At 40.6% G+C, this 25419-nt stretch overlaps 3 protein-coding genes across 5 annotated transcripts in view; 2 read left to right on the forward strand and 1 right to left on the reverse strand.

The window, feature by feature from the left end:
• Nucleotides 1–193: 193 nt before the first annotated feature.
• sugp1 (SURP and G patch domain containing 1) lies at nucleotides 194–8294 on the reverse strand. 2 transcript variants are annotated; one of them, XM_039814507.1, is made up of 14 exons: nucleotides 8144–8294; nucleotides 7285–7453; nucleotides 7028–7131; nucleotides 6504–6752; nucleotides 6235–6358; nucleotides 6040–6140; nucleotides 5575–5698; nucleotides 5138–5466; nucleotides 4641–4747; nucleotides 4128–4305; nucleotides 3876–3982; nucleotides 2748–2893; nucleotides 889–1018; nucleotides 194–711 (listed from the first exon to the last, which is right to left on the reverse strand). In XM_039814507.1, the coding sequence occupies exons 1-14, from the start codon at nucleotides 8160–8162 to the stop codon at nucleotides 685–687; spliced, it is 1914 nt and encodes a 637-aa protein (XP_039670441.1). In that variant the 5' UTR covers nucleotides 8163–8294; the 3' UTR covers nucleotides 194–684. The 2 variants fall into 2 exon arrangements, with proteins under 2 accessions (XP_039670441.1, XP_039670442.1); XM_039814508.1 differs by lacking the exons at nucleotides 194–711; nucleotides 889–1018; nucleotides 2748–2893 and adding an exon at nucleotides 2914–3485.
• Nucleotides 8295–9331: 1037 nt separating this feature from the next.
• Nucleotides 9332–18162, forward strand: LOC120567603 (E3 ubiquitin-protein ligase RNF126-like). 2 transcript variants are annotated; one of them, XM_039814509.1, is made up of 9 exons: nucleotides 9332–9520; nucleotides 13569–13627; nucleotides 13720–13783; nucleotides 13872–14110; nucleotides 15076–15144; nucleotides 15230–15299; nucleotides 15632–15725; nucleotides 16353–16468; nucleotides 17099–18162. In XM_039814509.1, the coding sequence occupies exons 1-9, from the start codon at nucleotides 9362–9364 to the stop codon at nucleotides 17249–17251; spliced, it is 1023 nt and encodes a 340-aa protein (XP_039670443.1). In that variant the 5' UTR covers nucleotides 9332–9361; the 3' UTR covers nucleotides 17252–18162. The 2 variants fall into 2 exon arrangements, with proteins under 2 accessions (XP_039670443.1, XP_039670444.1); XM_039814510.1 differs by having other exon boundaries at nucleotides 13723–13783; nucleotides 17099–17251.
• A 3775-nt stretch (nucleotides 18163–21937) lies between these two features.
• The window catches only part of LOC120568791 (potassium/sodium hyperpolarization-activated cyclic nucleotide-gated channel 2-like), a 35342-nt gene continuing 31860 nt past the window's right edge, over nucleotides 21938–25419 (forward strand). The window contains exon 1 of the mRNA XM_039816497.1: nucleotides 21938–23139. Coding sequence (XP_039672431.1) covers nucleotides 21938–23139 — 1202 coding nt within the window. The remainder of the gene's footprint in view (nucleotides 23140–25419) is intronic.

A 25419-nucleotide genomic window follows, 5' to 3' on the forward strand; every position in this document is an offset into this window, starting at 1 on the left:
AACTCTACTCAATGGCTCAACACTGACCAGAGCCAGGCAGAAATGAATACAATGGCAGTTACCAACATGATTGGATAGATACCTGCACTCAGCACACGTACCATAAACTAAAAGTGAGTTGATCTTAGCTCCTACTTATTTCCTAATAAACAGATAAGTACGGTAGTTCTAAGACATCAGTTACAACTCCACATTTCAGTAAGTGGTGATTGTTTTTTTTTATTATTGTGAACACTGAAGAATATAATGACATGAATCAAAAATCAGTTATAGCGCAGTGAGGAAAATTACCCAATGCAAAAATGATATGGAAGATTGTGTACTAATACAGAACTGTATTATATAGTTGGGAATGCAGAGTTGAGTCAAGCTCTGAAAGAGAACTAAATGGTAACACAAACTGAAGAGTGAAATCATTCTGGAAGTCAGGCAATGTTCAGTCCATATATTTTAAGTTACAGTTACAGTATTAAATTGAAATGTAACAAAACATTACCCAAATGAAGCCTAAAATGTAATGGAGAATCTACTAATTTTTCTACTTTTCACACACTTCAAATTTTTTTTATTTCTACTGTGCAACAGTGTCTATTTCACAACTGAACAGAGCTGTGGCAGCTGCAGAAAACAGGTTTCAAGTTGTGATAAACAAGAACAAGTATAAAACAAAAACAGTCCTCTACATCAGTAATATGGTCTCCGTGGATTATTCTGTGGAAACAAAAAAGAAACTCTCAATTAAATTCAAATATTATAGCAAAGGACACTTGACCCTGATGAATGGATCAGCAGCACACTAAATGAAGAACTAAGAAGTGAATGCTATTACACTTCAAATTCAAAGAATATTGTTACAACAAACAGAAAACAACATGAAACAGAAGTTACCAGTGGGTTTGGCCTGAAGCGGTAAGCAAGCATCATCCTCTTTCTATAAGCATCGTACTCATCATCATTTTTTGAGAGCTCAGCTGGACGGTCAACTCCAAACCCTGCTCCGTTCATGGCGGTAGTTCCCCTTAGGTGGGACAGAGAGAGACACACTCAAAATTAGTTTCTCTTTTCATGTCTGTCTGGTAATTTGAGAGCCAACAAAATATAAGTGTTAAAGGACAAATCCGCCGCAAAATGAACCTAGGGGTTAATAACACATGTGTACCGAGTCGACCGTTATGATATATATATATATATATATATTAGATATGTTTTCATGCTAATCGAATGTGACCAGTTTTATCACAAAGCGCTAATTAGCTTATCACGCTAGTCGTCGGGGCAGAGGGTAAAGTAAAAAGAAAGCTATTCCTATACCAGTAACAAGGCTCAAAATAGCACCACACTTCTACGGTAGCATAATGAGGGTCCCTACATGTCAACCGAAGCATTGTGAACTTTGTAAGCGTACAGACAGTTTATTAAAAAGATAGTTTATAAAGACAGTACCGTTCACGTATACAGGCGGCCGCCATCTTGGGAAAACAGTCACGACCAGTCGAACGACGAACACCGTGCATACATTTTAATTTTAAACGGATATAATTCATGCATTTCCATGTAATTACATTTCACAAACGTAATTCCTATCGACCCATTGGGAAACCACGGACCATGGGAGATTTCAAGTGACAGTTCAGCTCAGGTTGCACGGCGTTCATCGTTCGACTGGTCGTGACTGTTTTCCCAAGATGGCGCCCGCATGTATACATGATACATTAATACACTGTCTGTAAACGTACAAAGTTCTCAATGCTTCGGTTGACATGTAGGGACCCTCATTATGCTACCGTGGAAGTGTGGTGCTATTTTGAGCCTTGTTAGTGGTATAGAAATAGCGATTTCTTTTTACTTTACCCTCTGCCCCGACGACTAGCGTTATAAGCTAATTAGCGGTTTGCGATGAAACTGGTCACAGTCGATTAGCATGAAAACAAATCTCAGAGAACGGTCAACTCGGTACACGTGTTATTAACCCCTAGGTTAATTTTGCGCCGGATTTCTCCTTTAAACTCAGTTCATCTGGATAAAGAAAAAACTATTCAAACATAGGCCTTTTTTTTTCCATAAGCTATTTTAACATGTCACAATAGGAAAATCACGTGAAAATAATAACTTTAATGAATGGTTGAATCCCATTTACATTAGCTGCTTCAGTTTCAGGGTCCTGGTATTGCACATGCCAGCTTACTGTCATGGCTTACAAGGACACTTGAAGAGAATGGAGCCGTTGTAAATGTTATTAGTAACACCTGTGCTTTTCATACGATGATAAGTCACAATGTCTGCTGTTAAAAAGGTCTGTTCAAGTGTAAATGCCAACAAAAAAAAGCACAATGATGACACACAGTTGCACAGCTAGACTTGTGAGATAGTAGACTAGAATGTTCACGTTGTGCAAAAAAAAAAAAGGATTTCATTCGACAATAAAAAAACAATTAGTCATATGTCAACACTCAAACAGTTTCTGTTGTGTACTCTACTTTGCACTTTGTCTTGTTGATTCTGTCATTATTTAAGAGAAATAGAAAATGAATTTTTCATGCTTTAAAATAACAGTAGTGTAGCTTCACTTAGATTTGCACATTCAAAGAATTTGATGTGGTGATGATTTGGTGCATTATTGTCCAGGGAATGTAGAAGTTCAGAGTGTAAGTAAAAGCATTGAAATAAAGATTTTAGTCATTGACAAGTGTACCCTGAATGATAAAGAAGTGCACTGAAAGGCAAATGTAATGAAGATGAATGCTCACTTGTTGACAGGAGCCTTGATGCCCTGTCCATCACTGCCCAGGCCTTCACCTTCCTTCCAGCCCATCTTCATAAGCATTCGGAAACCAAGATTTTCCACCGTCAACTTAAACTCTTTGTATTCTGAGTAGTCTGGGTCCCGGCCCTCCTGCAAGGCAAGAAGAATAAAGTTGGGAATTCATGCCATACACACTGAGATGTTGCACCATTTCACTGTCTCCAATACCATTTAGTCTCTTTCTAAAAAATAACGGAGGGTGGGAAGATTCTTGAATACTAATTTAGTGTGGGTTAGGGCAAGATCTTGTATTATTTAGTTGATTTGACTCATCTGAGGCGGTTTAGTATAGGAGGGTTGTAGTCTTTACTAAATACAACCTGTAAAAACCTGAGAACAAATGTTATTTTCCCCATTTCTGCCATTACACTCAAATGGTATGCTGTGTTTAACACTTACAGCCTTGGTCTCTAACATTCCATGACTCTGGAAGTACATTTGCATTAGATCAAAATCTCTATTGACATACTCTGCTGTTTTTTCAACTTTTAAAGGAATAAAAAAATAGTTTGGTTTTCCCAACAGTACCAAATCGAGTTAAACAGACTTTCAAATAAACAAGTGGCAATTACAGTCTCCTCCTGGGGATCCCTCAGGAGGAGCGAGAGGAATTTGCAGGGAAAAGGGACGTCTGGGTTGCTCTGCTGGCTGTTACCACAGTGCCCCTGACCTGGATAAGCAGCTTGAAAACAGAGGCATGGATGGATGATTACAATCCTGTTTACAGACATTTCCAATTGACCCTGGCCCTACTAAATTGTGTATGGCCGCTCTGTGGAGAAGCAGACTAAAAGACGCATGAAACACGCTTTACAGTACTCTAAAGAGATCCTGCAGAGAATAGATGAAATTGGTTTTCTTTCTTTGTAAACAAAACACTTCTTTAAATGACAAATTCAAAACTTTTAATGACCTCTTGGATGCCTGAAAAATAATTAATTACATTAGTGGGATAGTCTTCATTTACCTCTAAAACTGAAATTAATGGATTATGGGCAATCCTAGCAGTTGCACAACAGCAAAACCCTTCAATATTAGGCTAGAGAACAAGTATATTCAGAGGCAAACTAACCTTGAGTGCCTTGAAGGTTTCCATGAACTTATCCAGCTCCTCAGGGGGCAGGAAGTCACCAATAAAATGTTTCCCTTTACCCATTTCTGTCAGAGATTCTGCCCACTCTGGAAAAGAACAGACAAGAAGTGTTTTTTTTTTTGTTTTTTTTACAGCAATAGTTGATCACTTTACCTTAATAAGAACTGATTATCAAGCACTGGCAGCTGATAGTGTTGCAGACTAATGTTCCATACTGATGGTCAGCCTTACCACGGGTTTTCTCCATTTCCATCTGTCGGAGACGATGCTCCCAGGTTCCTGCCTGCTGGTCGACTTCTTCATCACTGTCGTATTCATGTTGGTGGTCTCTAATGGCCTTCTCCCACATCACCTGCATCTCTGCCATCGCACGCTTGTGCTTCATGATCATTTCATACATCTCTTGCATCTGCAGAGTGTGAGATATCACACACACACACACACACACACACACACACACACACACACACACACACACACACACACACACACACACACACACACACACACACACACACACACACACACACACAACAATTACAGGGCCTAATAATCCTGAATTTATAGTGAGATCAACCCGTGTCATCAATGTGCCTGTTGATTATTCTAAAAGACAGATTAAATAAATAAAAAATAGACAAAGAGTGAATAAAATATTTTCAGGGAGGGTAGAGTTTAGGTATAGTTTAAAATGCAGCGGTGTAATTTTCACTGATTAAATACATTTAGTCGGCACTTTCATACCTCTTGTTGTTCTTTGAGTTGTCTCTTCTGGTCCTCAGACAGTTCTGTCACTCCTACCAGACCAAGAGGCTTCCCTTTCTTATAACCAAGACCTCTCAGCTCCTGGGCTGAAACAGACGTTACCATAAACTTATATATTCATACATTCATTATTGGATGGGCTGATAGTGTAGCCAAAATAGCAAATTAAAATGCGATTACAAAAACGATTGTTGGTGCCATAACATCAATATGTATAATGATGGCAGTACCAATTTCTTGACAATAATTACATTATCTTTTATGACTCATCCAAAAAATGCATATTAATATGAAAATGTATGGGTTGGAAAATATTCGACAATGGTATCAGCTCCAAACACATATTGACACTGCCTTCTAAAAAGGTGGCACCAAGATCAGGTTTTATGTTAATTACTTCCAATCCCCACAAGAACAAAATGTGCATGCACATACAATATATTTATAGAAAATGTAAAAAAAAAAAGTTCATGTACCAGAGAGACATGGTGTGTTAGGGTCTGGAACATTAATCTCCTGAGGAACAATGATGGGAGGAATGGGCAACTCGACTTTGTCATCCTCCGACCCCCATCTGCTCTTTCTCTTCCGTTTGACGGGCGGAGTTTCTGCCTCCTGAATGTGGGGTAGAGAAGTGGGGTTCAGCTGTGGAGGGGTTCCTGATAATGGTGGAGCAGCTGGTCGTGGAAGGTCTGTTCTCAACTCTGCTGCTGGAGGTGAAAAGCTCTGGGAGGCTGCCGCACGATACTCCTCTATTTTCTCTTGGTAGAAGCGGTGGACTGGACTTTGGTGTTCATATAAAAAACTGAGGGAGGGACAGTAGATATTTTGTGTAAAACCAGGCTTTAAAATTATTTTTTTTTTTAAAACACAAAGTGTAAAGAAACACAGTGGCACATATGCAGCAACTGACCTGAAGGCAGGGTTGTCTCGGTTACGCACAGCAGCCATGGCTTCCACCTCGGGGCCACCCTCCGCCACAAACCTGGCCAGGTTCTCAACAACCTGCTGGGTTTCCGCGTCCACTGGGGGGGAGACTTTAAGCAGCCTATCAGTACTGGGACTCAATTCACACTCTACTACTGTACCGTACTCAACTGGCCCTCACACACCACCAGTCTAGAGCCAATAGAAGAGGAAGGAGGAGCAAGGGGGACAGGGGTGGTGAATGGGGAACTGTATGGATTGTGAGGCATTTACTGTAACAAATGAAGACCATGTAAAGCCTAAGGAGGCTCCACCACATACACTATGCCTACACTGTGAAACTTGTATCTGCAGGTATAATGTTGTGCACAATGTGGGACTATAAAAATGTACTTAAATAAAGATGAGACAAAGAAAATTGAGTCAAATGTGCAGGAAGAGGTAATCTTACCATTATCTTTCGTATTCTCAGGTCTTAGCAAATTCTTTCTCAAAACAGCAACTCTGTTTTTGAAGTAGAGATACTCCATGCTGCTCTTATCGTATAAAAATCTGAAAGGCAAGGATAACATTTGAAATCAGATGAGTTTGAAAACACTGTATGAGTAAATACATCTGGATGAGCTACACGGTCCTTCAAACTTACGAGAAAACAGGATTGTCCTTGTAGTCTTCCTTGGCCTTTCTCTCCAGTTCAGCTCCTCCCTCCGCCACAAAAGAGGCCATCTTGTCGATAATGAGCCTGGTGTCTGAGTCCTCTGGGGGAGAAACTTTAAGCAGGCTATAAGTACATTTACTCTATGGGCACCTATGACAAAATGCCAGTCACAAGGCACTGGAGTATGCAGAAGATGCATTGAATGTCCAAGCCATACACGTCCAGAGATACACTGAAAAACACAGGCCTTGAATTACCTTTCATCTCTAAGAATCCGGAGTAATCAGATTCTTCTTCCTCGTCTTCATCATCTGGAGAACAAAACACACTTGGCCTCTGGCTGAGAACAGGATTCTTCTTGGAGTGGGAGTAATTCTTGAACTGACTAAGCATGCTACTGACTCCAAGGCCAGGCCGCTTGCCAACAAGAATGCTCTTTTTCTGCAGTGTGTTTCCTCCTGGTGATGAAGTAGAGGTTGTGGGAGTTTTGGTTTCACTGGTGGAACCTAGAAAGAGTATGAAACAGGACACATAGAAATCTAGTACAAGCCTTCATTTAAAGGGTATTATTCTTTCTGCTATAAATGATAAGGATTGTTCTTCAACCAGAACATTTGGCAGGTAACAAACACAAGTAAGTAATATAAGGTAATGTCATGGATGCCCTCTTTAAAAGTTCTAGCTCCCACAAACTGTAGTGCTGTCAAGGACTTATAGTAGACAGCCTGAAGAATCTTTATACGTCTTTTACATAAGCCAAAACTACAAGTAAAGTACTGACCAGACACATTGTTGGATTTCTCCTTCTGCAACCTCATGAACTGCTGTAAGAAGCTTCCATCATTTACAAACTTGTTTGATGTACCTCCTTGAAGACTGGGATAACTATTGGGATCAGAATGGATGAAATATGTTTAAATATACTTGTTTTATAATTTGGCAGAACCAGACATATACACTGTACTTAAAAAAATAGTTTCCATATGTTGACTTTTACATGTCTGTGCCATATTTGCAGGTCCATAAGTTTATTGTTACCTTGGAGGCAGGGGTTTGCTCGGGGTTTGCATATTCAGTTTTGCTTGCTCTGCCATTCTGGCCTCAATCTCTTTCTTCTTCTGAGCTATCAGCTTCTCTTGACGTAGAATATTCATGTTCATCTTGTTTTTCTGTGGCTGGATAGGCTTGGACTTCCATCCTCCTCGCCCTAAAAAAGTAAAAATGCAATATATCACAACAATAAGCATGTTATACAGCTGTAGAGCTGGCAGTTAAGGTAGCAAATGTAACAGGTGACATTTTCTGATATTCATCCTACGAAATTTGCCCCAGTTAGGGTTTAAGGGTCATTTATTGTCATTCAGTCCCTTTATGATACACAAGAAAATGGTGTATATTTCAGTTCATTGTATATTTTGTTACTGGATATTACTAGGGTTAAACGTATTTAAGGCAGATACATATGGGAACTTACATGCAATATTATAACTTTGCATTGCAGACTAGCATACAAGAACAGTTCTCTAAATCGCACCAAAAGACTACTTCTAAAAGCTGCTAAGAAATGGGAGAAAATGCGACATTCATGTATATTAACGTTACATGTTGCAGAACTAAGGAAACGGGTATTTGTGAAGTTATGTAAATATAATGCAAATTGTCATGTATGATAACTAACTTCTATTATTATCTTACCGACAGCTAGCTAGCTAACGTTGTAGCTACATTGATTACGCCAGCAAGCGAGCTCTCCTACAGCTAACGTTACACAAAGCTAACCTATACCGTAGTTTACGTTAACAGCTAACGACTACCCTGGCTTCCTTACGCGTTTACTAAGGGAAGCTGCTACATATTTAGCGTTAGCATCAACGTCAAATTCACAATAAATATGTACCTGCATCGCTAGGTTCCATGGTAGTAGCAGAAGTAAAAAAAAATATTTCGAAAACGACACTAACGCACTACAATAAGGCCTTTGGCTGCTACCGTAATAGCTGATTAGTAAGCTAAATCCACTGGCGTACACAGGAACGAGACTTCCGGTCGTAGTTTGTCCAGAATAAAAGCATTATCTCTACCGACTATGATCTCTCCAAATCTATCTATCTATCTATCTATCTAGGACCCCGGACTATAAACTACAAACTACTTTGAAACCATTGCATCATCACACCATAGTGTTTTCTATTATGACATCCCCAAAGGAACATTTTGAGAAAACATTTTTTTGTTTCCCCTCAATACTGCCCCTGTCGAAATAAGTCATAGGTCTGGCAATACACTATACCATAGGCTACTGGGTTAGGCACACTTGCACAATGCAATGCAATCTACAATAGCTAATAAACTTAGCCTTTGTGAAGGTTATTGTGTTCAGTTTTTGTTAACATTGTTAGTGTAGTGGTGTTGTATTGAATTGAATTGTTTAGACGTTTCTAATATTCTGTCCCCAGCACATGTGTAAATGACACCTAACGCAGTTTCAAAACTTGAACTTTAAACTTCACAAAAAAATGTAATTTATTGCAGGGGTATTATAGCTTTGCAACAGATTGTAGGCCTACATGTGTACCTAATAAAACCCATATGCGAATTGTACTTTTGTACCATACTAATATTTGGAGCACGGTCTGCAGAAACTGCTGTGTGCACTGTTCTCAAGCATGAAGGTCTGAAAATGAGGGCATAGCTGCCATGTTTGACAAAGACTGTGGTCTATATTCACATCACATGGAAGAGAAATGACAGAAAGTCTGTACAGTGTCCAACTGTATTCTTACTTTTGCTTAGCATAATGTAGCCTCTACAGTTCAAACATGCAGTGCACATACATAATAAAAAAGTGATTTTATATAATCATTTTAAATGCCATTTTTAAATACCACAAATGTGGCGATTGAATAGAAAATCATTATGTTTTGTCAAATTTTATATATGTGTTATGTCTTTGAAGGAGCTACAACGTATGTAACATTTATTTCATTGTGCAATAGTGTTGTAAAAAAAAAATACAAATACATTTCTCGCGTTATATATTTAACCGGAAGTCTTCTTTTTGGTAATTTTTCTAGCTGACATAGCGCTCCTTTGTTTCCGTTTCCACCGTACATCCATGGTCTTTCCCGTTGCAAAAGTCAAGTTTTGTTGTGTCCCTTGTTGCTACCCGTCGGTTTCTTACGAATCCTCCTGCTTAGAAATGGCTGAAGCTCCGCCACGGCCCTACCGGTTTTTTTGTCACCGGTGTTCAGCAGAGATTAGTCCGCGTTTACCGGTAAGGACCCAAGAGACATATTTGCCTACTTGAAGATTGAGTAATTGTGTTTGTGCTTGTGTGGTTTATGTATGTGTATGTGTGTGTGGTTGTGGTGCACAACCAGTCACGTCGACCTGCTGCTGTTTAGCTAGCTATGCTAGTTAGCTAGCCCCATAGGCAACAACGGTCCAGAGTGACAGTCAAGTGTGGCGGGTGGATTCACGTTATGCTTTTGGGTTTTAGACATAATTTCAGCTATATTATGTTATACTAAATAGCAGCTAAAGTTAAATAGCGCCCATCTTAACAGCTTGGCAGGTCTCATAAGGGTGGCGTTTAACGTCAGCAAGCAAGCTAACAGAAGACAGGTTCACTTTCTGAATCAGATTTCGATTCGGTCAGGGGCGTATGGCACGTTTGATGTACATTTCTTTCCCATAGCTAAGGCTTGCTGTTAGCTTATTGTTATGGAAGCCCTTTCTGCCAATGTGATGGGAGAAAAAGATCCTGTAAGTCATTATGATGAGGTAGTATCTCACAATAATTAGGAACTTTCTTAAAATAACGAGTTAGTATCTCTAATGAATGAATGATTTTTTTACAGTAACAGTCCGCTTGCCTACCACAGCAGTCTGTTGTCAAGGCATTCATGGGAAGCTTCTTGAATGTTACAGTAACCGTTACTTTATTGACAGCCATCCTGCTTACCTGTGTGACAGCGTACTATCCTATTGTATTTTGGAAGTGCTCACAATGTGTTATTTACAGCATGTAACATTTGTTAAACTTAAGAGACACGTGTTTTTAGGAAAGTGTATATTTTCCATTATTAGACATAATATACTCAGTTGCCAGTTTATTAGGTACAAGCACACCTAGCTAAAACCAATGCAGTCTACTGTAATACAAGAGCCCTGCAATAAATTCTACTCTTATGAAGGTTATAATATTCAGTTTTTGTTGAAACTAAGATAAGATAACAGTTTGTCCTTAGGGACGGATATTTGTCTTGCAATACAAGATCCAAGTTGTTTTATGTTATGGGTATTTTGGAGGCAACAGTTTTTGGTGCTGCTAAATTGTATTGCATTATAAGTATACTAATAATAAAACAATACTAATACTATTTAGTCCACCCCATTTAGATCAGTGATGGTAGACTAAATATTAGAAACACCTCTCAGTATAACACAATACAATTAAACCGCAGCACACAGCCTCCCAAATGACTATAAAGTTGAATCATCACCAACACTAAAAACCTTTATTACTTGAGCCTGACCGATATATCAGCGGGCCGATATTACCGCCAATATTAGGCATTTTCCAAACTATCGGTATCTGCATTTATAGGGGTGGTACGGTTCATGAAAAAACACCCGAACCGCTCGGTTTGCTAGTCTCGGTTCGGTGCATGTGTGTACCGCACGGTTCGTCAGTACACTGTTAATGTGCACTAACCTCTTACTGCCGTAGTGCCCACTTTCGACACCTATGTTAAAACACTTATTGGAAATGACGAGCGGGATGGGCGTGACAAACGCAACCCATGGCAGCTGATTGGACGATTGCGTCACATGGGTCTGGCTGGTCCCTAATTTCAAAACACACTGTCATGGCGGCTCGTTCAGAATACGATCTCATATTGTACTAAAATAGTTCAACGAAACGTGTTTCTGAAAACATTTTAAGCGAGAAATAGGCCATGCAGTTGCTGAATCTGTCTTCATTTCAGATCGACAAAGGTCAGTTTAAAAGATTTTCGTCAGATTTTGAGAGACACCGAGCCGACCGCTCCTCAAGTGGAGTGGGGTGCCGCTGCAGGTCACGTCACGTCACCTGCAGAAATGTCAAAGTGGGAGAGAGGCTGCCCAGAGCTGGAGGATGCGCCAGCGTCGTTTATAGTCTGGTGTGTGGGAACATTTTGGATTTCACGTTACCTATGATGAAATAAAACAATATAGAACTGCCACTGTGTGCACGTTTTGTGCAACATGCATTCAATATGGTAATTTTAGCTATATGCTGAAGTATATTCTGGAGTGTTAAAGATAAAATAATAACCGTACTGAACCGAAAACCGTGACCCTAAAACCGTGATACGAACCGAACCGTGGGTTTTGTGAACCGTACCACCCCTATGCATTTATAATGGCTGATAAATGAATATTTAAAAAATAAAATAAAAACGAACGAAACACCCTTCAACAATGTTGGCGTTGCATAGTTTGTCCACCAGAGGGCACTCTACAATAGGGTTGCATAGTGCCCTTTATTTAGAGAGTGTGGCCAACTAGGGAATCAAATGTTCTGAGCTATCCCGTTATGCGATTGGTTCCGAGGTAGTCATGTGTTTCGTGGACTCTTGAATTAAATTTTTTTTAAAAATGACATAAATCACTGAAAAAATGCCCAACTGTTGTGTGTTTGGCTGCAATGAAAGACAGGGAAGCGGCAAAAGATTTCACAAGTCCCCTCGTGAAGCAAAAAGGCAAAATGTATGGTAGCTGTTCATTATTGTGTGAGGTAAATGTCAATTTCTCTCTTCGATATGATAACAAATTACATAGGACAAATATAGTAATCCCATTGTTAATATGTACATTACTATCAAAAAAGTTATAACACTGCTTTAGAAATGAATTGAGTTTGAAGTCAGCCTTATGCTAGCGTTAGCTTTTTCGCTAGCACTCCATGTACCTAAATGCTTGTGATCTTGCCATAGTCATATGGCTTTTGGTCTCGACCAAGTCCAGGTGTCTTTATTATCTTCATAATAATATTGGAGGGAAAGTGAAACACAGCTTGAACGGGGATGTTGTTCGGCTTTTCACAAGTTTAGACCGCTACGCTGATGTTTGCTAACGTTAGCGCAACAGCGTTAGCCTAGCCTGCTAGGTAAATATTACAACTCCCTTCGGAGTTTCCTATATCTGCGTCCACGTTGTCAACATAAGACCTGTGGCGTTACCATCATTTTATTGAATGAAATATTAAGCTTCACTCCTCCTGAGATGGGTGGGTTTTTGTTACGTTACACACAAAGCTAGCTATAGTTAGCCTGTACGTATGCTAACTGGCTATAGTTAGCCTGTATGCTACCGGACATTAGAAAGGTAAACACTGCTCAGAGAGTATTAGGCGACGTGGTCACTCACTACAGTGGGCATTTTTTTTAGGCCCATTTACAATATTGAATATACACTGGAATATTTCTGTAAGGGCCTTTCACATATTGACAAATGTTGATAATAACATGTATATGCCTGTTGAAGGTGAAAATAAGCGATTTTATTTCAAGATAGCATATTCGCCCCATAGGGTTACACTGTAGAGTCATCTGACGTTGGTATCCAATATGGCGCCCATGATTTGAGTTATCCACACTCTCTAAATAAAGGGCACTAGGGTTGCAAAGGGGTGGAAATTTTCTGGTAAATTTCCAGAAACTTTCCATGGAAAGTTTAGCTGGGGAATTTTAGAAACATTCCAATTTGGAAACTTTCATGGGAATTAACGGGAATTAATGGGAATAAACTGGATATTTTTAACATTGCTTTCCATTGAAAGTTTAGCTGGGGAATTTTAGAAACATTCCAATTTTGATTTACTATAGTTAGTGGGCTATACAATTAACACACAGGTTAATAATAGCAATGGTTTATGTATTTTTATACATTTTATTTATCAGAACTTTAATATATTTTTTGTTGTTCTGTTGTGACAATAAAACAAACAAGTTTATTTTTAAACTGCATTATCATATTATTTTAGTGAGGACTCATAAATAACTACAAATAACAAATGTTGGGGAAATCTGTTTATCTTTGGTTACGCGTTTCTGGATAAAAAAAAATATATATATATATATTTTTTTTTTTAATCACCAAATATTTGTATCGATATCCGCCTTAAAATCCTTTATCGGTCTGGCTCTATTCATTACCCTCATGAGGGTAGCATTTGCAGAGCTGTTGAGTGCATAATTTTAGCTAGGTGTACCTAATAAACAAACAACTGTGTCTGTTAGTCACATTAGATATTCACATTTATATTTTCACTGTAGGACTACACCTGTCCACGCTGTGAATCTGGTTTCATTGAGGAACTGCCTGAGGAAAGAAGGTATGGAATATTATTTTGTGAATTTGATAACTTAGATGTTTAAGTGGATTTCTGAGTCTTAGTTTTTCACATTCTTCACCACTGTGTTCAAGTAGTACTGAAAATGGGTCCGCATCCACGTCCTCCTTCAGTGATCAGAACCGCCCAGCCTTTGAGGTCAGTGTGACTTATTAATTCAGCTTGTCCATGATACATTTTTCCCCCTGCACCATAATTGTGACATTGCCTCTGTCTTTTCTACTAGAGCATGGATCACCAACACTTGTTCACATTTCCCTCCGGGTATGGTCCGTTTGCCCTTGGGATTTTTGATGAGAACTTTGACCTTCGAACGCAGCTACCCACAGAGGACAACCGAGAGACAGAAAATAGGAGAGAAAGGGAAATGGCATCAAGGCAAAGATACAGTGCGCGGCAACCGCGCGGTCGACATGTTCCTCGACGACAGGGTACGCGCCATGAAGGAGTGCCCACATTAGAAGGGTGAGATATTTCAGCAGTAGTGAGTTGGAGGTTGTAGGACACGGGTAAAAAATTTGCTTCTTTTGTGTGAGCAATATGTGCTTCACATGGTAGAAAACACTTAAACAATATTATTTCCAGTTTTAGAATATGTGATATCATGTAGAACTTTGCTTAACTAAAGTGATCTGCTATGCCTCTTGCATAAGCATATTACCTCATACAAAAAGGATAAAACACAAAATATCTAGTATTACTAATTTAACAAAGATTATTATTCCTATAAATGCCAAACAGCAGATATCTAGCATTACCATTTGTATTGAGTATTAATATATTTCTATGACCATAAAACTATTACTATGTACTAGGGGTGTCACCATTTTGATTTTAAATCGAAAAGCAGGATCGGCGATTCCCCCAGTATTTTTTTTCTCTATCCACCCCCCCACCTATTTGCACATGTCCAAAGAAAAAAACAACAACAGATACAGCGTACTAGCTCACCAGCTGGTAGCATGCAGCTAAAGACACAGGGTAACGTTAGCTTACCGGTAGCCTAAAGCTACCATTTAACAGACACGATGGCCACTCCCGGACTGAGAAACACCAGAACTGGAAAATCCTCCTGCTTCCCTAAAGTCACCGGGGTGGCAACGTTGCCGCATTTGGGCAGAAGGGACTTCGTGGTGTGTTCATGTGCGTCTCGGTAAACTAATGGTGCTTTCAATTGTGCCTCGGTAATTTTGCAAAACTTAAACTGTTGTTGTAAACTACCCTTCTGCCATCTAGTGGCTCTTATTGTGGCATTGCTGTCACTGCTGAAAAGAAAATGTTTAAATCGAATAGAATCGTGACACCCCTAATATGTACAGATATTTTCCATTTGTGTAATTTAGATAAGAATTGTTGAATTCACTGTTGAATTTCTCAGTTTGATTCAAATATTGAAAGTAAATTTTTTTTAATGTTTTTTCCGGATACAGAATTATCCAGCAGCTAGTAAATGGAATCATAGCACCTACAGCCATGCCAAATATGGGGATGGGACCATGGTAAGTATAAGAAACTGTGATGCATGTTTGTTTACTTTTTTCAGTACAATTATCATTTTTTTTTGACTACCTTCTTGTCTTGCAGGGGTATGCTACATTCCAATCCAATGGACTACGCCTGGGGTGCCAATGGTCTTGATGCTATCATTACACAGGTATAAAAAGTTTTTTTTTTTTTTTTTTTACATTTACAGACAGTGGAGATACAACTGCATATCAATTAGGTGGCTACAGTGTCCTAAGAACCTTTTCAATAAAGCCCCAAGCATATTGCTATTTATAATGTCATAATTAATAATTCATAGTATATTTGTATAGTATAAATTATTTTATAGCAACATAATGATACAAGGATCCAAAGTCCTAAGTGTTTTCTACATTAAGATTTTTTTTTATTTTTTTTATTTGAGAATATACAGAACCCCCTTGTTGTCATGCAGATGATCTCACAGCCGTTCATTGGGATTCTGCTCTTTTTCACTTGTAGTTACTGAACCAGTTTGAAAACACGGGTCCCCCTCCTGCAGACAGAGAAAGGATAAAGAGTTTACCCACCATTACCATTACAGAGGAACATGTGGGTAAGTCCAGGTCTCTCTTACTCTCACTCACTCGCTGTCTTTCATCACCTCAACCTTTGTTTATTCAGGGAAGGTTCCCAGAGAGTAAGCCTCTCTTTTGCAGGAAAACCCTGATCACATTCACACAGTTATACATTCATACCTGGAAGCGGCCCAGTACAACCACATCTGCTCGCCACTGCAGCTTGTTGAGGGACAAGCTGCTCATTACCTTTCCATACCTAGATTTTATCCTGCCAGTCTGGGGATTGAACCGACGACCTCCCGGTCACAAGCTCGCTTCTCTAACCTTTAGGCCACATAAAAAAAGAAAACTGTTTGTATAGAGGCCTGTAAGCCAATTCAATGCATTATTTTCTCTATTGCCACAAGACAACTGACAATAGTCACCCCTTGAAAAAATGTTCTATCATCACAGACTAATGTGGGGAGATTCCTGTGTATATATACGTATGCATATACACGTCTTTGTCTGCGGTAGTGAAGTGCTGTAATATAATCTTGCAGTGCACTGCCTAAACTCAAATAAACGGAACAGGTGTGGCTGCTATTTTCCATGTAGCTGAAGCATGTGGACGTGGGTCTCTCACACACAGACAGACAGTATGTCATTTTCTGTTTGTGCAGGTGCTGGTTTAGAGTGTCCTGTGTGCAAAGAAGACTACAGCGTTCAGGAGAATGTTAGACAACTGCCATGCAATCATTTGTTTCACAATGACTGTATAGTACCGTGGCTGGAACAGGTACGTCTATCTATCACAGATGTCCCAAATAGATCTGCAAGATTGATATCAGACATTGATCATGGTTTTTGATTGGTACCAGCTACACCAAGCTGTTTGGCTATTTAAAGCCCGATTGGCTATTTAAAGCCCGATTTGTCTCTAATAATGTGTTTATTATAACCCATTGTGTTTTGTGAAAACCTTTTTGAAGCTAGTCTTAACGCGCTGCAGTGTGAGCAAGTGAACTGCAAAACGACACAAATAAATAAACAGCAGCCGGCAGTTTCAGTTAACTGTTTTGATAGGGACAGTGTGCCAGTGAGCAAAAAGAAAAGCAGCGATGCTTTGGGTCAAGCAAACTGCAGCTTCGCCTCCGTTTTTGAGACATACCTCTGGTGCTCCCCCCAAGTGCTGTTGTAGGTCGACAAAGTACATTTGAAAAGCTTATAAACATTTGACTGTTTAACTATAAGACCCTATTAAGACACTATAATAACTTGTATGATGGATGTTTTTTCCTCTTGTTGTGTTACATCTGTAGCATAATTTGATACAATTTGATTCTATCCAAAGCAATCATGTGAATTTTTAAATGCATTGAAAATACTCAATGTTTACACAAGTCCCGTTTGTCCTCGTTTCCCACAGCACGATACGTGTCCTGTGTGCAGGAAGAGTCTTAGTGGTCAGAACACCGCCACAGACCCACCAGGGTTATCGGGAATGAACTTCTCTCCTTCGTCCTCATCCTCTTCCTCCCCCAGCTCACCTAGCAATGAGAACGCTGCCAGAAACTCCTAGGTTTTCACCGTCACCTCACAGCTGAAAACCTCACATACGTGCGTCAAACCCAACGGCTCCGAGCTGAAACCAGTCAAACTGTCTCAATTCTAGGGGGGGGCGATATGAGTCGAGCTGAACTCTGAATCTGTTGCAGACTTGAAGTCATCATTCCTCCCCCTGTACTGAATGGACACTGGGGTCCAGCTCCTGCTGCTATTGTTGCCGAGTATTTGAGGAGGTGAGACTGGGCAGTGTTGGAGGATCCAGAAAGGCTGTGAATAATGGTAAAAATGGTTTTGTGACCAGAACTGGAGCAGAGTTTAAGCCAGAGTGGACTGCTTTTTGATGGAGAAATGTCTTTGCCACGAGGCTGAGGCACATTTTATATTGAAAACACAGAATGCTCTTTTTTTAAACATAGCCTGTGGAGGTGCAGAGTCCATAGATGTGTAGATAGAGAATTCATTTTCAACGGTCGGCCACTGTACAGCTAGGGGATCAAACTGAAACCTTGTGGGAAGGAAACTGGGTGTATGCATCTGATTTTTATTTATTTGCACTTTTTTTATTTTGCACAAAATTATGTATGATGTTGAGAATGTGAATTTAGGTAAACTACTGAACAAAACAAAGATTTTGTTTTATGACTTGTTTTTATTAGATTCTCTCTTCATCAGAGCGTGGTCCAGTGTATTTGGTGCATCTTGACAAGGTAAAGATCCTCACAGCTCAACAGTGGACACATTCTCTACTTATTTATTGAACCCTTGCCCAAGACAGAAATTGAGCAATGCAAAGAAAAAAAAGACATAAAAAGGCATGGGAACATCTTACCTCTATAAAACTGGCCAAATGTGTTGCACAAAACAAGTGTTTTATTATTTTATTTACTGTTTTTTCGTACAGTCACAATAAAGTGCTAAAACAAACAAATGTGTAGTTTCTGCTGATAATAGTTTCGAAAAAATGTTATCCTACTTGTGCTGTTTCACAGGAGATGTAATTTTACACATTTAATGATTCAATGTCAATGAAACGGCAATTGTTTTTATTGGATAAAAGACCACAGTCTTGCAGTTTACTTGCCAAGGAAAGAGGAAGGAAGTAAACCAAATATTCTCCTCGCCTGCTTTTCTCTCGATGAGACTATCTTTGCTCCAACTTCAGTAGATTGTGAACACGTGTTTACCATGTATTTACAAATTGACCCTGTGATATGTCAAACGTTCTTGAAGCCTTTTACTAATCACAGTAAAGTGATTTAAAAATGATGATAATAATAATAATAATAATAATAATCACAATGCAGCCTCTTACAGCAGTGGCACTTATTTCCTGCCAGGTCCCAAATTTGACCTTATTCCCAATAACAAAAGGTTTTCATGTTTAACTGCCTTACAACATTGAATCAAAGTAGATTTAATGTGGCGTTTTTGACATTGATAAACAGAAAAATACCCTTTTAAAGTCAAAGGAGATGTCTACAATGTTATCTAAATTAACTAAACTGTATTCACCTCCTTTTTAAAGGACACACCTAAATCACCACTGGTGCAGCCAATAGACCCATTTCACAGCAGACATTTTGAAGAACAACGTTTATAACGTTAATGATGGCTGCATTACATTTAGGTGAGCCAGTTCCAGAGCTCTACTGGGACGCTTCTTGGAATGGAAGCATCGTTATTATTAGTTACACCTGTACTTTGACAAAATGTCGGCTGTGAAAAGGGTCTATTGGTTATAAAAGTCACATCATTTGATTAATGGAGACCACCTGTGTCAAGTCATTGTAGTAGAAGTACATAAATACATGTGTCTGGAAGGTCTAACTTTTGTGGATCAGCAAAACCTTCACCATGAAGACAAAGGAGCACGCCAAGTAACGGTGAAAAGCACAAAGTCGGAATGGATATAAGAACATTTCCAAGTCACTGAAAAAAAACGCACCATGAATACTTCCACAGGGGGTTAATCCTTTTTATAGACACAAAGTCTCAAGCTGAAAAGTCTTTAAGTGCCTCAATAGAACTAGGCAGCATGCCAATCAGATTTGTCAGACATTAACAGCAAGCCCAGGACAATTTATGCATCAATTGACACCAGAGGTTTTCATATTCAAATAAATATGAGTAACAAATTCAATTCATATTCCTCATAGTCCCTAAGCAACCAACTGCATAAAATAAAAAAGCTGTAAGGTTGGTTTTAATGGCTTATTTTACCGAACCTTGAGAGAACAGACGATCTGGTTGAGAACTGCTTACTTAATTGGTTGTAATACTTTGGGAAGGAGATGCCTAATTTACTCTCATTGGTTTTTTACTGGCTCAGGACATTTGTTTGTATTTTGCTCCACACCGAAAAGATCATCACTTAATCTTCCCTATATGGGTTAACACTCTTTATTTTGATAAATGGATAAACCCTGTTTTAACTTCTGTGTTGTAGTGTAAAATGTTTCTGGGGCGTTCATACCAACACCGCTTATCTACTTGTCTGGATTTGAATAATTCTTTTAATGTTATTACCATTTTAGGGAATCTCTGCATCTTCTTGGTCCCTGTCATTTGTCATAGACGCTTTGAGAGTTTCACACTACTGCATCACCTCACCAGGATTAGAGTGAACCTTGGTGCAGCTGCAGTCTAATAAAGTGGTGGGAGGATGGCAGAGAGAGGGAGACAAAGTGAAAGAAGAGGGGAGGGGGAGAGAGTGATGACGCTTATGGCTTCCCAGCACTGATGTCAAAAGGTAAGAAATGTGTAGGAAGAAAATTCTACACTAACTTAAAAGTTTATTTAATTTTTTTTTTTTTTTTTAAACAGGGATGATGGGTAAATGTAGTGATTGGCACCAGTTATAGTGCTATTATTGAGCAAACCTGCGTGAGCATTTGCGTGTAAAACCAAGCGATCCTTTTCATACTGCATGTGACTAAAATTAGACTAAAGAAAATATAGGCTAACTACTTCTCAAGTGACAAAGCACTCGATGATCATGGCCCGTATCCTGAATGTGTTGGGGTAATGTTCTGTAGCTTTGGCCATTGGCAACATGCCTATTCTATATACTAACGACGTATTACTTTGTTACATTACAACACTGTACTAGTGTGATTCCTTCCAACGGAGATGCTAATGAAAATGTAATTACTGCACTAGACATTTGGAACCAGACGCTTTTATATGCTCCTACCATGCAGTTTAAACCAGAGCACCAAATAGTCCCATCAGTGATGCTGAACCTGTATCTCACTACAACAGCATCCTTCTGTCCCTGTGTGCACATGAATACCTCTGCTGTATTTGTTGACCCTTGTTACAGGTACCTGCACGGATTATGTAGCTGACTGAGCTGACATGAATACCTGATTGAATACTCCTCAGTGCTCCCTTTGGTGTTTTTCCTCACTCACACTTTTAGAAAAATAACCCTAAGGGGTAAAAACACACAGTATCAAACCACCAGTACAAATGGTTGCACATAAACCTTTGGACTGTGATCTGATCCTCTAAACTAGAGATGTACCGATACAAGTATCGGTATCGGTTCCAATATTGCCTAAAACGCTCATATCGGTATCGGGAAGTACTGGAGTTTATGCACCAATCCGATACCCCGAAATTACGCCCTAAAGAAAATCTACATTAAAGTAGTTTATTTATGTTCTTTTTCCGTTATAACTGACTGTCAAACTGGATAAAAAAAGAAAGTTCTGTGGCATTCATTGTTTGTGTTTGTTCATGTTTCACAAAGAATTTAACCTGAGCCAGACCGACAACAAAGATAGAAATAATATCACATCCATACAGGGTAGCCTAGTATACAGTTGTTAAAACACAATAAAATATATGACACACTGGTATCGGATCGGTACTCGGTATCGGCCGATACGCAAGTTCAGGTATCAGAATCGGTATCGGGAAGCAAAAAATGGTATCGGGCCATCTCTACTCTAAACTAACAAGACCAGACTTCAAGGTAAAGCAAAAATGTACCTTGTAAGAAGTAGAAGGGTACATTGTGTTCCCTCAGGGGCTTGAACCCAGCCACAAGCACCCAAAGGATCAGACATCTTTGAGACGACATGTTCTGTTACTTTCTGACCACAAAGTTTGACATTTCTGTTGTGTCAGTCACATAACGTTAAACTTTTGGCTTCTACCTACCGCGCTACCCGTGTGTGGCCGCTAGGCCGCACTAAACACCAACTATGGGCAATATCAGTTCAGGGAGGTTGTCATTGAAAGCACCTTCTAAAACATATGACATCATTTCAGATTTCATTAACACGTGGTGATTCAACTTTTGATGTTAGATACCGCGATTGGCAACATATTAAGCATATATTTCAAGTGATAATTTGCAAAGAGCTACTTGAGGCAATTCAAGCTTTAGGTCATGACTGCGAGGCCTCAGCTGCAAGCAGCTTGAGTTGAATTAGCAGCGGCATAAGCCCATTCAGTGTAATGATATTTGACACACAGTCAAAGGGCTCAATTAGGTTGATGCTTGAGCGTCTTTGACACAATGACTAGTCAAAGTAAAAGCGCAGTTTGCAAAGAAGTCACGTCCACCCCTCCCTCTGTCCCTCCGTCCCTCCGTCACTCTTTTCTTTCTCTCTCCCTCTCTCTTCTTCGCTCCATCTCCCCTCTGTCTCTGATTGGTTTTCTCCAAAGATAATTGGAGACAACATTTGATATGCTCAATGTCATGGACAGGAATGAGGTACCACCGGCGTCTGCTGCCACCATGAAAAAGAAGGCGGTGGACGGCAGTGGATGCAGCCATATCAGCGCACCAAAGGCTGCCGCGTCCAAATGCACAAGAAGCAACAGCGCCCAGAACTGTCTGGAGTCCGGTTCTTCCGGCGCACCGAGCGGTAAGCAGCCCGGTGCGGCCAGCAACGTCGTGATGGACGAGACGGAGGACGGAGAAGAGGAGTCCAAGTTTCAGCATCCGCGGTTGCGCCGAGCCGGGGGGAGCGGCAGCGGCGGAGGTGGAGGAGGAGGAGGAGGAGGAGGCGGCAGTATCAGGATGAAGAACTTTACGCCAGGAGGGGGAGCCGCGTCCTCGGGTTCCAGGAGAAACTCAAACAAGGAGCCCTGCCACACGCACACAGAGGACGCTCCTGCCGCTCCACGGCCCACTGCTGCCTCCAGACCTACCGAGACCCAGACACCCTGTCCGGGCGATGCTGCCCATCGCGGCGAGACCAGCAGAGCATCTGGGGCGGAGGCGTCAGCGTCAGCGGTCGCGGTAGAGGTTTTAAACGCGACAGCGGGTGATGGTCGCAAAAGCGTCGCTCCAATTTCCAGCATGAAATGCAACAAAAACGGAGAATGCAGGAGGGACTCGGGTACCGGGAGCCTGCGCTCAATCATCTCCAAGCAGGAGAAGCAGACAGGAGGGTCGGGGAGGGCCGAGGACGGAGGGAGCGCCAAGCGAGGAGCACGTAACTCGACCACCGCCAGCATGGACGGCTCGATCACACCAGGCGGGTCCATGTCCGGGGGGCACGGAGGAGAGAGCGCAAACCCCGGCACTACCCCCGTGTCAAGCGGTGTCCCCGAGAAAAAGGACTCCAGGGTGTCCTTCTCTAACGCACCAAGCCGGAAAGCCTCGTCCTCGCTGCACGGCCCGACTCAGACTCAGACCCAGCAGCCCAGGAACTCTGTCACTTTCCTGAAGTCGGAGGATGGACCGCCAATTGTGCCGGCCGAGGATGCGGAGCCTCGGGGCAGCCAAACCACCTTCATGCAGCGGCAGTTTAGTAATATGCTGCAGCCCGGAGTTAACAAATTCTCCTTACGCATGTATGGTAGTCAAAAAGCAGTTGAGAGAGAGCAGGAGAGGGTAAAATCAGCTGGAAATTGGATTATCCACCCTTACAGCGATTTCAGGTAAGAGCCGGGGCTGCCATTGGTTACACGTTGAAAGTCATGGGGGGCCCATATGGGTCCACATTGTCATCTACAACTTACTCTATAGTGAGTAACCACTGTGACTCCATGGGACACATGCATGGGTATTGCTCAAGTCTAGGCTGCTGATTTATCGTTTCATCCCTTATGATTTGAATCTGTAGAGATTGGAATCGATGCATTGAAACGTGCTGCCATTAATCCCCCCAAACAACCTGTTGTCAGGCAAATGGAGTTAAGGAAAGAGTGTCCTTTCAAGGTTGTAAACAAATCCTATTCCAGTCTGCATGTACAGTAGCATGTCTGGGATGCTCAACAAGCTCGGCCTGCTAAGACATCTCGACTTTTCGTTGCAGCACGCTCACATTTAACAAAGAGGACAGCTCTCTGACGCTTATTCGGGTTTATCTAAAATGCCATTATTTTTCAAAGATCTGGTTAATATTGGTTGTAAGCTATGCTCTGCGACAACAGCCGTGCTGACAGGATGTAGGCTATGCCTGTGTGTGTGTATGTGTGTATGCGATGCACTCAGTAATGGAATGTCACCTTGAGCCAAGTGTGCGAAAAGCTCAAGCATGCTCACTGGAGACATATCGGCCTGTACAACTCCCCGGATCCTGCATTTCAATGACGGATGCGCTCTGTTTATCACAGCTGAAACACCTATAACCCAAGTGGACATTTAAGCAGCTATTTTGTCACACAAATATTTAGAGAAATCTACGACCCAATAAGGCTCTTAGTTACTCTGGCTTGATGAATTAGCCTGTAAGCCTTTTTCTCTCTCGACATGTATCAGTCGCTGAATTGCATTTGGGTCAGACAATCAGCAGGGTTTTCTCTCGGCTGGGCTGCTTGGTTTCAGCACCACAAGGAGTGGACAGCTCCCGTCTAATTTGGAGTCGTCTCGCGCGTTTGAGCGCTACCTTCAAACACCCCCTTCACAGCGCCATTCATATTTGGCCCATTTGTAGCCTATCACATAACGCCGAGTCAGTAGACTACTAAACTTGAGACATGTTTTCAACAGCAGGGATGTTATTTGACTACAGGCCACTTTGCATACATTTTTTTTTACCATGCAAGCTCCCACGATGTGAATCTGTAGCTGCCCCCTTCGTAATTCTTATGCTAATGAATGCATAGTTAAAGCAGCAAAGTTGCTTTAAACATTCTCATCGGGGCGGTTATTGTTATTAGCCTACCGTGAAGTGGAGGAGTCAGAGCTTGTTGCATAAGTCGCAGTGTAATGACTCAGCGCTGCACCTGTCCTGCAGAGCTTCCTCTGACGGGCTCAAACATCACTACTTTTACTCGCTGTCCCATTCAATAAACTGACACATCACCGCTGGCAGTAAATAGCATGACACACGCCTTATTGGTATCCATGTGTACTACAAGGTCGAAAAGAGTTACAAATGCAGCGTGATAAATGAAACCGATAGGGTCCTGGAGACCCTGGCTCCCTTTGCCAGCTCAAGAAACATAGGCTACTCAACATGTTTTATCAACTTAATATTATAGGGCTTTTCCCAATTGTATGAGACTTGAGTATGAACCTAATTCTGCTACAGAGAATGTAAGAAACTTACTTTTGTTTGGGGTCTCAGAGACCCTGGCTGTAAAACAATGCATATGCTCAATATCTATGATTTGTGTTGACAGTACTTTTTATGCATCTTCTTGGATCTTATTGGAGTTTTTTTCATAATAGTTTGTTTACCTCAAACATAAGTAACATCACTATGAAGGATACTGTGTAATATATTCTAGAAAACATCAAATAGTTAAATGTTTTATTGTTTAATTTCCGTATTTTGTCACCTTCATAAAATGTGCAAGCTCAGTCCGTGGCAATGGAAAAAAATATCACTTTGATACCTTGGTACATAATAAGTTTTGACATGATCAGAAGAAATGAAAAAAGGACAATAAATTGGTAAATATTTTGCAATTATCATATATTTTACACATACAATAGTGGGGTAGTGACAAGCTATTGTCAACAAAACAGAAGGGTTGAAAGTTGCTTCCATCATTTAAACCTTGAAAATGCAGCCTGAAGAGCACCTTCACTTCAGTCAGTCATAGATTAGAAAACCTACCATAGTTCAGAAAATGAACCATGAATCATCAGCCAGTAGCAGAGACAACCATACGTTTCATTTTGTTGCATTATACGAATATAGAATGCATGGAGAAATTGCTCATGACTAAATAATACAGCATGTGAACCTTGGAAAAAGAAAGCATCTA

This window comes from Perca fluviatilis, chromosome 11, assembly GCF_010015445.1.
Source record: "Perca fluviatilis chromosome 11, GENO_Pfluv_1.0, whole genome shotgun sequence".
NCBI classification, from domain to species: Eukaryota; Metazoa; Chordata; class Actinopteri; order Perciformes; family Percidae; genus Perca; species Perca fluviatilis.